We start from the raw sequence: 14,139 nt of genomic DNA on the forward strand, positions 1-14,139 counted from the left end.
CGTCAGTGTCATGATATGGATATTAATGACAAGTTTTTCATAATTCACTTATATGTATAGCAGAAATCGGAATAACTAAATGTGACTAAGAAGTTGTCTCAGAGGAGGCTGTAGACGTGGTAAAATCCTTACTTCATCGCAGGAGCGACAATTTAATTATTGGTAAAAGACATTGAAAAAATGATATAGATCAAATGCAGCTGACAGTGTACTGTCTTTCGAATGATGGTCTTAAAATGTTGAAAAAATTGGAAGCTCGACATATTGTTCAACGTTACCAGACCGTTATCTAATGAAGGATGAAAGTTACCATACTGAACGCTGAGAAACCTCAGTTAGTAACTTCTTAGCGCATTTGAATTAAGATTGTGGAGATCAACATACCTCGCAGAAATACACTGTAGTTTAGTTAATAAGATGAAAAGCTGAAGTAATAGATTGACCCGCATTTCTTCTTTGCGCCTCCTTGACTCCCGTGTAGTGACGGCTGAATATTTACTGCAAGGTTACCACACAAGGAACTTGAAACATTGTACTAGTAATATAACTCATTGCTCTGTTTTCTTCTCTTTCAGATCCAAACGCCAGGTCAAAAGTGGAGGTAAGAAGAAAATTCACTTTTTTTTATTAATAGTGTACTTACGTAGACAAGGTTCATTAGTAACTATCGAATTTGCAAAAATGGAACATAAAATTTAATTTCAGTTGTCTCATTCAAGTTTGAAGTATATCACGGAATATTTTTTTTTTAAAATACAACTAATGCAGTAATCAATTACTGACACTTGCGTTACTGAGAGGAGGGAGACACCAGTTGTATCTATATTGCAGAATTTTATACGTGAACGCTTTGAGAAAGGAAAAAATTTATGACGTTTCTCCAGCTGCAGCTAAGGGGAGTTAGAACGGAAATTTTTTTACACATTTTCGGATTTTTATCTGATTGTAAAATTTGCAATTTTCCGAATAAAGTGATGTATATATATCATTTACAAACTCACATGGAAAGTATATATCTCTTTTTTTTTTTTTTTTTTTTTTTTAGATACAGCCTGCAGCGGTTGAAAATTTTAAAAATTGTACGTGCGTCACTTCAAGATCTAATAAAGTTGGTAATTTTTTATGTAGTAGACTTGGGATTTCTGTGTTGTAATGGTCATGTCCAGAAGAGAATGGGCACCAGGTTGATGAGATTTAAACAAAGTTTGAAAGACAAAAAACTTTCTACTAACTTCTCATGGTTGGGATTCACAGTCATATAATATTTCTTAAAAGACATCATAGTCGCCGTTTACTGTATGAAATATTTTTTATTACGATTCCAATTTCGGTCTTAGGGCCATTTGTAAGTAACATGCAAAAGTTACATGTCGTCGCCTTTTGAATGCGAGACTCCAACCAGATCCGATGAGTACTCAACGGCGACTATGATGTCTTTTAAGAAAGAAAAACATGAGAGGCAGGCTGACAGACAAGATGATTGATGAACTATAGCAGTATTATGGGATGGCCATTAGAAATGATACTGAGGATTTGTTGAAAATGAATCAGTCAGTACGGGCTACCTTAGTCCACAGACTGTCAACTGATGAAAAACCAGTACACCACCATTGCTCTTCTGGACCTGATTCTTGGTGCAACTACTGCAATGCTCAGTACTCAAACAGTTCATACAGCCAAAAACACTCCATCCCAGCAGGAGATACGGATATCATAAAACCTGTTTACAGAGACATGGCAAATCCTGAATTACTGAAGAAATGTCTGCATGGTCAGACTCAAAATCCCAATGAGTCTTTCAATAATCACACATGGATTCGCTTAGGAAAAAATACTTTTGTTGCAATGAAGACACTAAAGTGGGTGTCAGTGATGATGTTATTGCTTTTTATGATGGTAACATTTGTAGGGTGAAAGCGCTATAGCAAATGGGAATTAATCCTGGAGCAAACGGCATATGAGAACTTGAACAGGTGGACAAGGTTCGCATTGATAACTCAGAGTACGCAGCACAGTTGGCCACTAAGGAGTCTAGAAAGAAGAAAAGAAGAAAAACCTCGGAAAAAGATAAAGAGTATGATATACAGTATGGCGCGGGGTGCTTCTGAGAGACTAAAAATAAAAAAAATAAGCATATATTGAGTTACAGTCTTTTGAAACTTTATAAGCCGTTCCTGAAACTTTACATTTTCTGTTGCAGACACCGCTTCTTGTAGATTATTCAAATTGTCAGGGAGTAATATCATACATATCCTGTGTCTACTGAGCTAAAAGAAGAACATAATGTTATGTGTAATTTAAATTATTTAGGATAATGTACAGAAACTTTTAACAGTGTGATTAAAAAAATGTATTTCCGAAAGCAGTGGCCGAAGTGTAATTATTATAGTTCAGTAGACTCAAAACACTGTACTGTATAAGTTTCATGGCAATGGCTACAGTGGTTCCTTGAATACACGAGAACTATGGTGACTTTTCTGGAAGAACTATTAGTTTACTTGGCGTCTTTTGTCTTCTTCCAGAAAAAAATAATCACTCTGCTCGTGTTATCAATCGGATATAATTGCCAGAACACCAGAACAATGTTGTACAGCGTATTGTACACGCCAAACAAATTCTGTAGAAATAAGTACGTGCAAAACTTTATCAAGTGAAGTGAAAATGCGCGTCTTAATCCGTGACTGCACCACCGTAAACTGAGAAATTAGTAGGTCACACAAAAAGAAACAAAAAATATAAAAGACAATTCTTCTAGTATTAAAGGGGAAACGCAGTTTAAAATAAAATAGTAATACTGTACCAAAATAAGACACTACGAGAAAATATATTCTCTCTGAATTCTGTTGTTCACACCAAACATATTTTGTTAGTGAAAATGTTAACCGTGCTTGTAAAGCGCAGTTTTCATGACGGGGAGGTGTGCCAGCACCGGAGTGAATCCGCCAGGCGGATTAACGACGAGGGTCGGGGTAGCAACCATCTTGGATATGGTTTTTAGGTGGTTTCCCACATCTCACTAGGTGAAAACAACCTAGGTCAAAATAAGCAAGAGAGGTAATATTAAGAATACAATGGGAATTCCACTGCGAAATGCAGAAGACAGAGCAGACAGGTGGAAAGACTGCACTGAAGGCCTCTATGGGCGGGAAGATTTGTCTTATGTAATAGAAGAAGAAACAGGAATCGACTGGCAACATTTAGGGGTCCATTATTGGAATCAGAATTTAAAGTGCTTTGAACGACTTAAGATCAAATAAGGCAGAAGGGATAGATAACATTCCATGAGAATTCCTAAAACCATTGCGGTTAGTGGAAATAAAACGACTATTCCAGTTGGTTTGTAGAATTTATGAGATACACGCTATACCATCAGACTCTCGAAAAAGCATAGGCCACACAATTCCGAAGATAGCAAGAGCCGACAAGTGTGGGAATTACCGTACAGTAAACTTGACAGGTCATGCATCAAAGCTGTTACGAGAATGCTATACCGAATAATTCAGAAGGAAAGTGGATCAGTTATTTGACGATCAATTTGGCTTTAGGGAAGGTAAAGGCAATTCTGATGTTGCGGTTGATAATGGAAGCACTACTGAAAAAAAAATTAAGACCCGTTTACAGGATATATCGACATCTAAAAGCGTTCGACAATGTAAAATGTTGCTGGATGTTCGACAGTCTGGGAAAAATAGGAGTTACCTATAGGGAAAGGCGGGTAATATACAATACGTACAAGAACAAAGAGAGAACAGTAGGACTGGAAGATCAAGAACGTAGCACTTGGAATAATAAGGGTGGAAGGCAGAGATGAAATCTCTCGCCAGCATTGCTCAATCTATACATCTAACCAGCAATGAAGGAAATAAATGAAAGATTCAAGAGTGGGAATAAAATTCACAGTGAAAGAATATCACTGATGCCATTTGATAATGACATTAATATCTTGAGTGACGGAATGAACAGCTAAACGAGTACAGAATATGGATTGAAAGTTTACTGAAGAAAGACGAAAGTAAATAGAAGTAGCAGAAATGAGAACAACGAGAAACTTAACTACAGAATTGATGGTCAGAAAGTAGATGAAGTTAAGAAGTTCTGCAACCTAGGCAGCGAAATAACCCATGACGCACGGAGCAAGGAGGACGTAATCAGCCGACTAGCGCTGCCAAAAAGGGGATTCGTGGCCAAGTGTCAAACATAGACCTTACTTTGAGGGAGGAATTTCTGAGAATGTAGAATTGTGGGAAAACCGTAACAGAAGAGAATCGAAGCATTTGAGATGTGGTGCTACAGAAGAATGTTGAAAATTAGGTAGGGAAAGGGACGGTTCTGCGCAGAATCGGGGAGGAAAGAAATATGGCAAACCCATGCAAGAGGAAGAGACGGGGGCGATAGGACATGTGATAAGATATTAGAGAATAACTTCCATGATATTTGAAGGAACTGCAAAGGGTGAAACCTGTAGGGGAAGACATCCAGCAAATAACTTGGGCGTAGCTTCAAACTGCAAGATTGGCACAGGGGTGTAATTCGTTGCGGGCGACATCAAACCAGGAATAAGATAGATGACTCAAAAGAAGAGGAAGAAAAAGAATTGGCGCTTCAGTTATAACACTAAACACAGGTAGGTGGCGGACACGTATTCCATATTAGTGGGGGGGGGGGTTATAACCGTTGGCGACGGGAGAACATCGGGCCACCTTTTAAAACTAACCATGCCACATCGGTAAATAGCCATGCTGACCCTGCCCTGATGCTGGACAAGGGCACACGCAAAGGATGAAGTGAAAGCGATATTGCATAACCTGTTGTAAAACTGTCATCGTCTTTAAAGCTGAGATGCCTGTCAAATTCACCTGTAACCTCAATCTTCACAGATATTTCTCTCTCTCTGATTTTACGCACTGTGTCGGCGTGAGTTTGAGCGTGTCTACATCAAAGCCTCTCCGCGGGTGACGTGCGCCTCTGGTGAAATCGCTGATGACGTGGGAGGTGAGGCTAGGCAATATTGGAACCGCAGCACTCGCGAAAATTGGGCACGTGGCTCTTTTGTCACGCCCACACGTTACACGTGTCGAATATTGAGGTAGCGCCCCAGCGCGCCACCGAGACCTGCCGGCCCTATAATGTCGCCCTGGCTCTGCCTCCGATGCCAGCCCTCTCAAAGGATGTGACGAATTGAAATAATACACGGCTGACTTGTTCGCTTCTTGCACATCTCTTTTGAACTACATTGCAACCAATATGCTAGCTGGGTTTTTCCATATAGATGTAACCCTCTCCACAAATCTGTGACGCCTAAAATACGTTTCTGTATGTGCACAGAGAGAGAACATTTTTTTCTCGCAGTCACCGTGACAGGTAGATTCTTAACATTTGAGACTGAAATGTGGGTCGCTGCGCTGCGCTGTGAGATGTTCTTCCTCTACTTGAACAGCTCTTGGAAGCTCTGTGAAGCAGGGACGCGTCTATTGCAACCGTTGATAGTTGTTATTACTGATCTTGAAAAACGTAAGTGATCGAACTTATACAAATATTACGCGGTGGAGGTAACTTCGATGTAAATCTCTCTAAAAAAAAAAGGATTATGGTAGACGTTATCCTTAGAATTTGTGAGCTTATTTTTTACACGTTACAAATTTCTCAACTTAGGCACTGTCAAGTAAACTGTTCTTTTTTAAGCTAATGAATCCTGTGCAAAATTTTATGGAAAGAATGAGCATTGTCGCTCGTGGGTCGGTGGAGAGAGCGATGAGTGTTGCATATGTGCCTCCTCCAGCGAAAACACCAAATTAGGTGAACAGATAGGATAACAAGGCAAAGGAAAGGCTTGAAGTTGACTCTCCATTAATTATTCTTCTCTGCAACAAGTTTATGGGAGGAGTGATTGTCTTACGTTTACTACACTACTGGCCATTAAAATTGCTACACCACGAAGATGACGTGCTACACACGCGAAATTTAACCGACACGAAGAAGATGCTGTGATATGCAAATGATTAGCTTTGCAGAGCATTCACACAAGGTTGGCGCCGGTGGCGACACCTACAACGTGCTGACATGAGGAACGTTTCCAACCGATTACTCATACACAAACAGAAGTTGACCGGCGTTGTCTGGTGAAACGTTGTGGTGATGCCCCGTGTAAGGAGGAGAAATGCGTACCATCACGTTTCCGACGTTGATAAAGGTCGGACTGTAGCCTATCGCGATTGCTGTTTATCGTATCGCGACATTGCTGCTCGCGTTGGTCGAAATCCAATGACTGTTAGCAGAATATGGAATCGGTGGCTTCGGGAGGGTAATACAGAACGCCGTGCTGGATCCCAACGGCCTTGTTTCACTAGCAGTCGAGATGACAGGCATCTTATCCGTATGGCTGTAACGGATCGTGCACCCACGTCTCGATCCCTGAGTCAACAGATGGGGACGTTTTCAAGACAACAACCATCTGCACGAACAGTTCGACGACGTTTGCAGCAGTATGGACTATCAGCTCGGAGACCATGCCTGCGGTTACCCTTGACGCTGCATCACAGACAGGAGCGCCTGCGAACCCTACATTTCAGCAGGATAATGCACGATCGCTTGTTGCAGGTTCTGTACGGGCCTTTCTGGATACAGAAAATGTTCGCTGCTGCCCTGGCCAGCACATTCTCCAGATCTCTCACGAACTGAAAACGTCTGGTCAATGGTGCCGAGCAACTGGCTCGTCACAATACGCCTGTCACTACTCTTGATGAACTGTGGTATCGTGTTGAAGCTGCATGGGCAGCTGTTCCTGTGCACGCCATCCAAGCTCTGTTTGACTCAATGCTCAGTCGTATCATGGCCTTCATTACGGCCTGAGGTGGTTGTTGTGGGTACTAATTTCTCAGGATCTATGCACCCAAATTGCGTGAAAATGTAATCATGTGTCAGTTCTAGTATAATATATTTGTCCAATGAATACACGTTCAGAATCTGCATTTCTTCTTGGTGTAGCAGTTTTAATGGCCAGTAGTGCAAGTGCGTAGTACAGAGGCTACATCAGATCGAAGCAGTACTGCCTTCGGCTATTTTCTCAATCCCTTGATATGATGGAAGTGAATCCGTGGCTATTGCACAGGAGGGATTGTGACTCTCATGGTGTACCCACAAATAAGCAGAGGCCAGTTTGCCACTTGAAAGACGAAGTAGCTGCTGACCTATGCAAAATGAAGAATAGGGAAAGACCGTCTTAAAATGCAGATTCTGAATACGCAATGAAGTAGAAAATAGGTCATGCATTAAAGGCAATTTCCCCAGAAGGTTGTTCCTTAGGACAACGTTGGACATTGATTGTGTCTTCGTAGAGAGATGAATACAAGATTCCAAACTGCAAAGGAAGTCCTGAATTTACTTGCCAGAAGAGTAATGTTAATTTGTGCATCGGCAAGAAAGAACGCTGTTTCCTGAACTTTCATAAAGAGTAAAAACTGTGAGGGCCAAAAGTTTCAAATGGTTCAAATGGCTATGAGCACTATGGGACTTAACTTCTGAGGTCATCAGTCCCCTAGAACTTAGAACTACTTAAACCTAACTAACCTAAGGACATCACACATATCCATGCTGAGGCAGGATTCAAACCTGCGACCGTAGCGGTCGCGCGGTTCCAGACTGTAGCGCCTAGAACCGCTCGGCCACTCCGTCCGGCAAAAGTTTCAAATTGGTAAATAATTTCGTATGTCAGAAAAGTATATAAGTGGTGGTCCACTTAAAAGTTTCAGCGGAAATATCTTTGGAACAATAACACATACAGAAAAACGACTTTCACGGTTATGAATGTAAGGCACGAGTTCATAACAAGTAAATACCGTGAGACATTCTAAAACGTAAGTAAGTGTTATTTTCAACACAAACTTACGTTTTCTTTTTTATTAATCGACATCCCGTATTATTTCTTATGCAACCAATAAGATGGAAAAAAATTGGTTGCATTGAAAAGTGAAACTGACGTTTGAAATAAACGAAACGCCCCGCTGTTGCACATCATGAGATGCAAACGTGAACCACACGTTTCTCGTAATCGCAATGTGATTGACGTACTGCGATGCAATAAACACTGCGCTAAGTGCTATTTACACTGCTGTTAAGTGGACTGGAAACAATACAGGTGTCGAGTCTCGCAACTACGTTCAACTAGCATTTACTTCTCTGTTAAATCCCTGGTCAGCCATTAATTATGTTTACCGTGGCCGGTGATATTACTCTTCACGTTATCGGTATGTCCATTCTAGTACTGTAGTAAAGTTCAATAAAACACTAACGAGCAGACCCTTTCCTTATTGTTCGTCGTGTGAAAGTCAGTTTTAAATATCGACAGTAACTCCAGTAATATCTGCACTGAAATGTTTAAATGGTCCACCATGAATATCAGCATTCAGAAGGCAAAATTTTATTTATTTGTATACTTAAATACCTAACACGACAAATATGTCACCGTACAAAATATGTAAACATGAATTAATGTACATTCATCAGTATACGTTAATTGTCACTCTTAAGTGTTATTGCTTAAAAATTTTGTCTGTTGAGGGTTAAGCAAATAAGATTTGGGCTACAAGTTTCAAAAATTTTGGAGAAACATTCTTTCACACCAAACTGTGTTTATGAACAAGTTTTTTTTTTATTTATCTGCTGTTTTATTCATACTTACTGGGTTAGGGTCATCTGGCCTACTTTTACATCGGATCAACCAGGAACTAATCACAACCAAAACTGTTACAACAAATTGTTTAGCATGGTTCTCAGGAATGCTCGTTGCTCCATTCAACAGCGTCTTCACAGACGGGAACTGGAGAACCAAACTTCGAGTCATATGACGTGCGTTGCAATAAACTGTTTTATGTAAACGAAGCACAGCTACATCTGTCTCTCTACTTAGGTTCTCTGTATCGGTTTTATGTTTCCTGAAAAAAAATTAAAAGACCACAGTTTTTAGTTTCGTATACGTATGTTGTTTGCTATGCGGTATTCCTCACTCGAAACTATTCAGTAAAGAAGAAAGTTACACATCTTATGGCCTTATACCACAGCATGATAATGAAGTGTTTTTCTTTGCTATATTGCTTGTAGTTATTGTGATACAGTAAAACACCGTGGGTATTTCGAAAAGTTTGCAGCGAAAAATGTAGTCAGTGGCCAGTTTACGCCTGGTGCATTCTATGTCAACATTGCCGTGTACAAAGTGTAGCTAACATAGTGAAATTGTTTTTAACGCTGTAAAGGTGCGCCGTACCTCTTTGCCGTCTTCACTACATTGGTGATGCACTGTATCTATTGGACGTTGTTGATGATGAGGTCAGCAACTACATGCTACACAGAAGGCTATTGGCATCTAGTGTACTATGTCTTGTTACTTATTGTATTACTCCGGTGGCAATATTAATGTTACACCGATACGCACCACATAAGGTGAACTTTCATTTTATTTTTTTATACGTGTATTTTGGTTCTTGCCGGTTCAGCAACCTCAGTCATGGAAAGACGATACGATAGCGTATTGGAGACGAGTCTTGTTGTCAGTTATATGATGTGAACGTGAAGAGAACAGAATACCCAGTCCCCGAGCGGAGATAATCTTCGACCCGTCTGAGAATCGAACGTGGGACCCTTTAGTTGTTGTTGTTGTTATGGTCTTCAGTCCTGAGACTGGTTTGATGCAGCTGTCCATGCTACTCTATCCTGTGCAAGCTGCTTCATCTCCCAGTATCTACTGCAACCTACATCCTTCTGAATCTGCTTAGTGTACTCATCTCTTGGTCTCCCCCTACGATTTTTACCCTCCACGCTGCCCTCCAATACTAAATTGGTGATCCCTTGATGCCTCAGAACATGTCCTACCAACCGATCCCTTCTTCTGGTCAAGTTGTGCCACAAACTTCTCTTCTCCCCAATCCTATTCAATACTTCCTCATTAGTTATGTGATCTACCCATCTAATCTTCAGCATTCTTCTGTAGCACCACATTTCGAAAGCTTCTATTCTCTTCTTGTCCAAACTATTTACCGTCCATGTTTCACTTCCATACATGGGTACACTCCATACAAATACTTTCAGAAATGACTTCCTGACACTTAAATCTATACTCGATGTTAACAAATTTCTCTTCTTCTAAAACGCTTTCCTTGCCATTGCCAGTCTACATTTTATATCCTCTCTACTTCGACCATCATCAGTTATTTTGCTCCCCAAATAGCAAAAATCCTTTACTACTTTAAGTGTCTCATTTCCTAATCTAATACCCTCCACATCACCCGACTTAATTCGACTACATTCCATTATCCTCGTTTGCTTTTGTTGATGTTCATCTTATATCCTCCCTTCAAGACACCATCCATTCCGTTCAACTGCTCTTCCAAGTCCTTTGCTGTCTCTGACAGAATTAAAATGTCATCGGCAAACCTCAACGTTTTTATTTCTTCTCCACGGATTTTAATACCTACTCCGAATTTTTCTTTTGTTTCCTTTACTGCTTGCTCAATATACAGGTAGAATAACACCGGGGAGAGGCTACAACCCTGTCTTACTCTCTTCTTAACCACTGCTTCCCTTTCATGTCCCTCGACTCTTATAACTGCCATCTGGTTTCTGTACAAATTGTAAATAGCCTTTCGCTCCCTGTATTTTACCCCTGCCATCTTTAGAATTTGAAAGAGAGTATTCCAGTCAACATTGTCGAAAGCTTTCTCTAAGTCTACAAGTGTTAGAAACGTAGGTTTGCCTTTCCTTAATCTTTCTTCTAAGATAAGTCGCAAGGTCAGTATTGCCTCACGTGTTCCAGTATTTCTACGGAATCCAAACTGATCTTCCCCGAGGTCGGCTTCTACCAGTTTTTCCATTCGTCTGTAAAGAATTCGTGTTAGTGTTTTGCAGCTGTGGCTTATTAAACTGATTGTTCGGTAATTTTCACATCTGTCAACACCTGCTTTCTTTGGGATGGAATTATTATATTCTTCTTGAAGTCTGAGGGTATTTCGCCTGTTTCATACATCTTGCTCACCAGAAGGTAGAGTTTTGTCAGGACTGGCTCTCCCAAGGCCGTCAGTAGTTCCAATGGAATGTTGTCTATTCCGGGGGCCTTGTTTCGACTCAGGTCTCTCAGTGCTCTGTCAAACTCTTCACGCAGTATAGTATCTCCCATTTCATCTTCATCTACATCCTCTTCCATTTCCATAATATTGTCCTCAAGTTCATCGCCCTTGTATAGACCCTCTGTATACTCCTTCCACATTTCTGCTTTCCCTTCTTTGCTTTGAACTGGGTTTCCATCTGAGCTCTTGATGTTCATACAAGTGGTTCTCTTATCTCCAAAGGTCTCTTTAATTTTCCTGTAGGCAGTATCTACACTCCTGGAAACTGAAATAAGAACACCGTGAATTCATTGTCCCAGGAAGGGGAAACTTTATTGACACATTCCTGGGGTCAGATACATCACATGATCACACTGACAGAACCACAGGCACATAGACACAGGCAACAGAGCATGCACAATGTCGGCACTAGTACAGTGTATATCCACCTTTTGCAGCAATGCAGGCTGCTATTCTCCCATGGAGACGATCGTAGAGATGCTGGATGTAGTCCTGTGGAACGGCTTGCCATGCCATTTCCACCTGGCGCCTCAGTTGGACCAGCGTTCGTGCTGGACGTGCAGACCGCGTGAGACGACGCTTCATCCAGTCCCAAACATGCTCAATGGGGGACAGATCCGGAGATCTTGCTGGCCAGGGTAGTTGACTTACACCTTCTAGAGCACGTTGGGTGGCACGGGATACATGCGGACGTGCATTGTCCTGTTGGAACAGCAAGTTCCCTTGCCGGCCTAGAAATGGTAGAACGATGGGTTCGATGACGGTTTGGATGTACCGTGCACTATTCAGTGTCCCCTCGACGATCACCAGTGGTGTACGGCCAGTGTAGGAGATCGCTCCCCACACCATGATGCCGGGTGTTGGCCCTGTGTGCCTCGGTCGTATGCAGTCCTGATTGTGGCGCTCACCTGCACGTCGCCAAACACGCATACGACCATCATTGGCACCAAGGCAGAAGCGACTCTCATCGCTGAAGACGACACGTCTCCATTCGTCCCTTCATTCACGCCTGTCGCGACACCACTGGAGGCGGGCTGCACGATGTTGGGGCGTGAGCGGAAGACGGCCTAACGGTGTGCGGGACCGTAGCCCAGCTTCATGGAGACGGTTGCGAATGGTCCTCGCCGATACCCCAGGATCAACAGTGTCCCTAATTTGCTGGGAAGTGGCGGTGCAGTCCCCTACGGCACTGCGTAGGATTCTACGGTCTTGGCGTGCATCCGTGCGTCGCTGCGGTCCGGTCCCAGGTCGACGGGCACGTGCACCTTCCGCCGACCACTGGCGACAACATCGATGTACTGTGGAGACCTCACGCCCCACGTGTTGAGCAATTCGGCGGTACGTCCACCCGGCCTCCCGCATGCCCACTATACGCCCTCGCTCAAAGTCCGTCAACTGCACATACGGTTCACGTCCACGCTGTCGCGGCATGCTACCAGTGTTAAAGACTGCGATGGAGCTCCGTATGCCACGGCAAACTGGCTGACACTGACGGCGGCGGTGCACAAATGCTGCGCAGCTAGCGCCATTCGACGGCCAACACCGCGGTTCCTGGTGTGTCCGCTGTGCCGTGCGTGTTATCATTGCTTGTACAGCCCTCTCGCAGTGTCCGGAGCAAGTATGGTGGGTCTGACACACCGGTGTCAATGTGTTCTTTTTTCCGTTTCCAGGAGTGTATCTTACCCCTAGTGAGATAAGCCTCTACATCCTTACATTTGTCCTCTAGCCATCCCTGCTTAGCCATTTAGCACTTCCTGTCGATCTCATTTTTGAGACGTTTGTATTCCTTTTTGCCTGCTTCGCTTACTGCATTTTTATATTTTCTCCTTTCATCAATTAAATTCAATATTTCTTCTGTTACCCAAGGATTTCTACTAGCCCTCGTCTTTTTACCTACTTGATCCTCTGCTGCATTCACTACTTCATCCCTCAAAGCTACCCATTCTTCTTCTACTGTATTTCTTTCCCCCATTCCTGTCAATTGTTCCCTTATGCTCTCCCTGAAACTCTGTACAACCTCTGGTTCTTTCAGTTTATCCAGGTCCCATCTCCTTAAATTCCCACTTTTTTGCAGTTTCTTTAGTTTTAATCTACAGGTCATAACCAATAGATTGTGGTCAGAGTCCACATCTGCCCTCGGAAATGTCTTACAATTTAAAACCTGGTTCCTAAATCTCTGTCTTACCATCATATAATCTATCTGATACCTTTTAGTATCTCCAGGGTTCTTCCATGTATACAACCTTCTATCATGATTCTTAAACCAAGTGTTAGCTATGATTAAGTTGTGCTCTGTGCAAAATTCTACCAGGCGGTTTCTTTGATTTCTTAGCCCCAATCCATATTCACCTACTACGTTTCCTTCTCTCCCTTTTCCTACACTCGAATTCCAGTCACCCATGACTATTAAATTTTCGTCTCCCTTCACTATCTGAATAATTTCTTTTATTTCATCATACATTTCTTCAATTTCTTCATCATCTGCAGAGCTAGTTGGCATATAAACTTGTACTACTGTAGTAGTTGTGGGCTTCGTATCTATCTTGGCCACAATAATGCGTTCACTATGCTGTTTGTAGTAGCTTACCCGCACTCCTATTTTCCTATTCATTATTAAACCTACTCCTGCATTACCCCTATTTGACTTTGTGTTTATAACCCTGTAGTCACCTGACCAGAAGTCTTGTTCCTCCTGCCACCGAACTTCACTAATTCCCACTATATCTAACTTTAACCTATCCATTTCCCTTTTTAAATTTTCTAACCTACCTGCCCGATTAAGGGATCTGACATTCCACGCTCCGATCCGTAGAACGCCAGTTTTCTTTCTCCTGATAATGACATCCTCTTGAGTAGTCCCCGCCCGGAGATCCGAATGGGGGACTATTTTACCTCCGGAATATTTTACCCAAGAGGACGCCATCATCATTTAATCATACAGTAAAGCTGTAGTTAACAACTGGAAACCCCGATCGCGAAGATGCCGAGGCAGACCGCGAGCTGTGTTTACTGTATCACACATCGT

General features: G+C 42.2%; 1 protein-coding gene across 1 annotated transcript in view; it reads left to right on the top strand.

Annotated features, from left to right (window-relative positions):
* LOC126176599 (platelet-derived growth factor receptor beta-like) overlaps positions 1–14,139 on the top strand; it is a 150,036-nt gene that overhangs the window by 17,509 nt on the left and 118,388 nt on the right. Inside the window, exon 2 of the mRNA XM_049923760.1 lies at positions 576–601. Coding sequence (XP_049779717.1) covers positions 576–601 — 26 coding nt within the window. The remainder of the gene's footprint in view (positions 1–575; positions 602–14,139) is intronic.

Source organism: Schistocerca cancellata, chromosome 3 (genome assembly GCF_023864275.1).
Source record: "Schistocerca cancellata isolate TAMUIC-IGC-003103 chromosome 3, iqSchCanc2.1, whole genome shotgun sequence".
NCBI classification, from domain to species: Eukaryota; Metazoa; Arthropoda; class Insecta; order Orthoptera; family Acrididae; genus Schistocerca; species Schistocerca cancellata.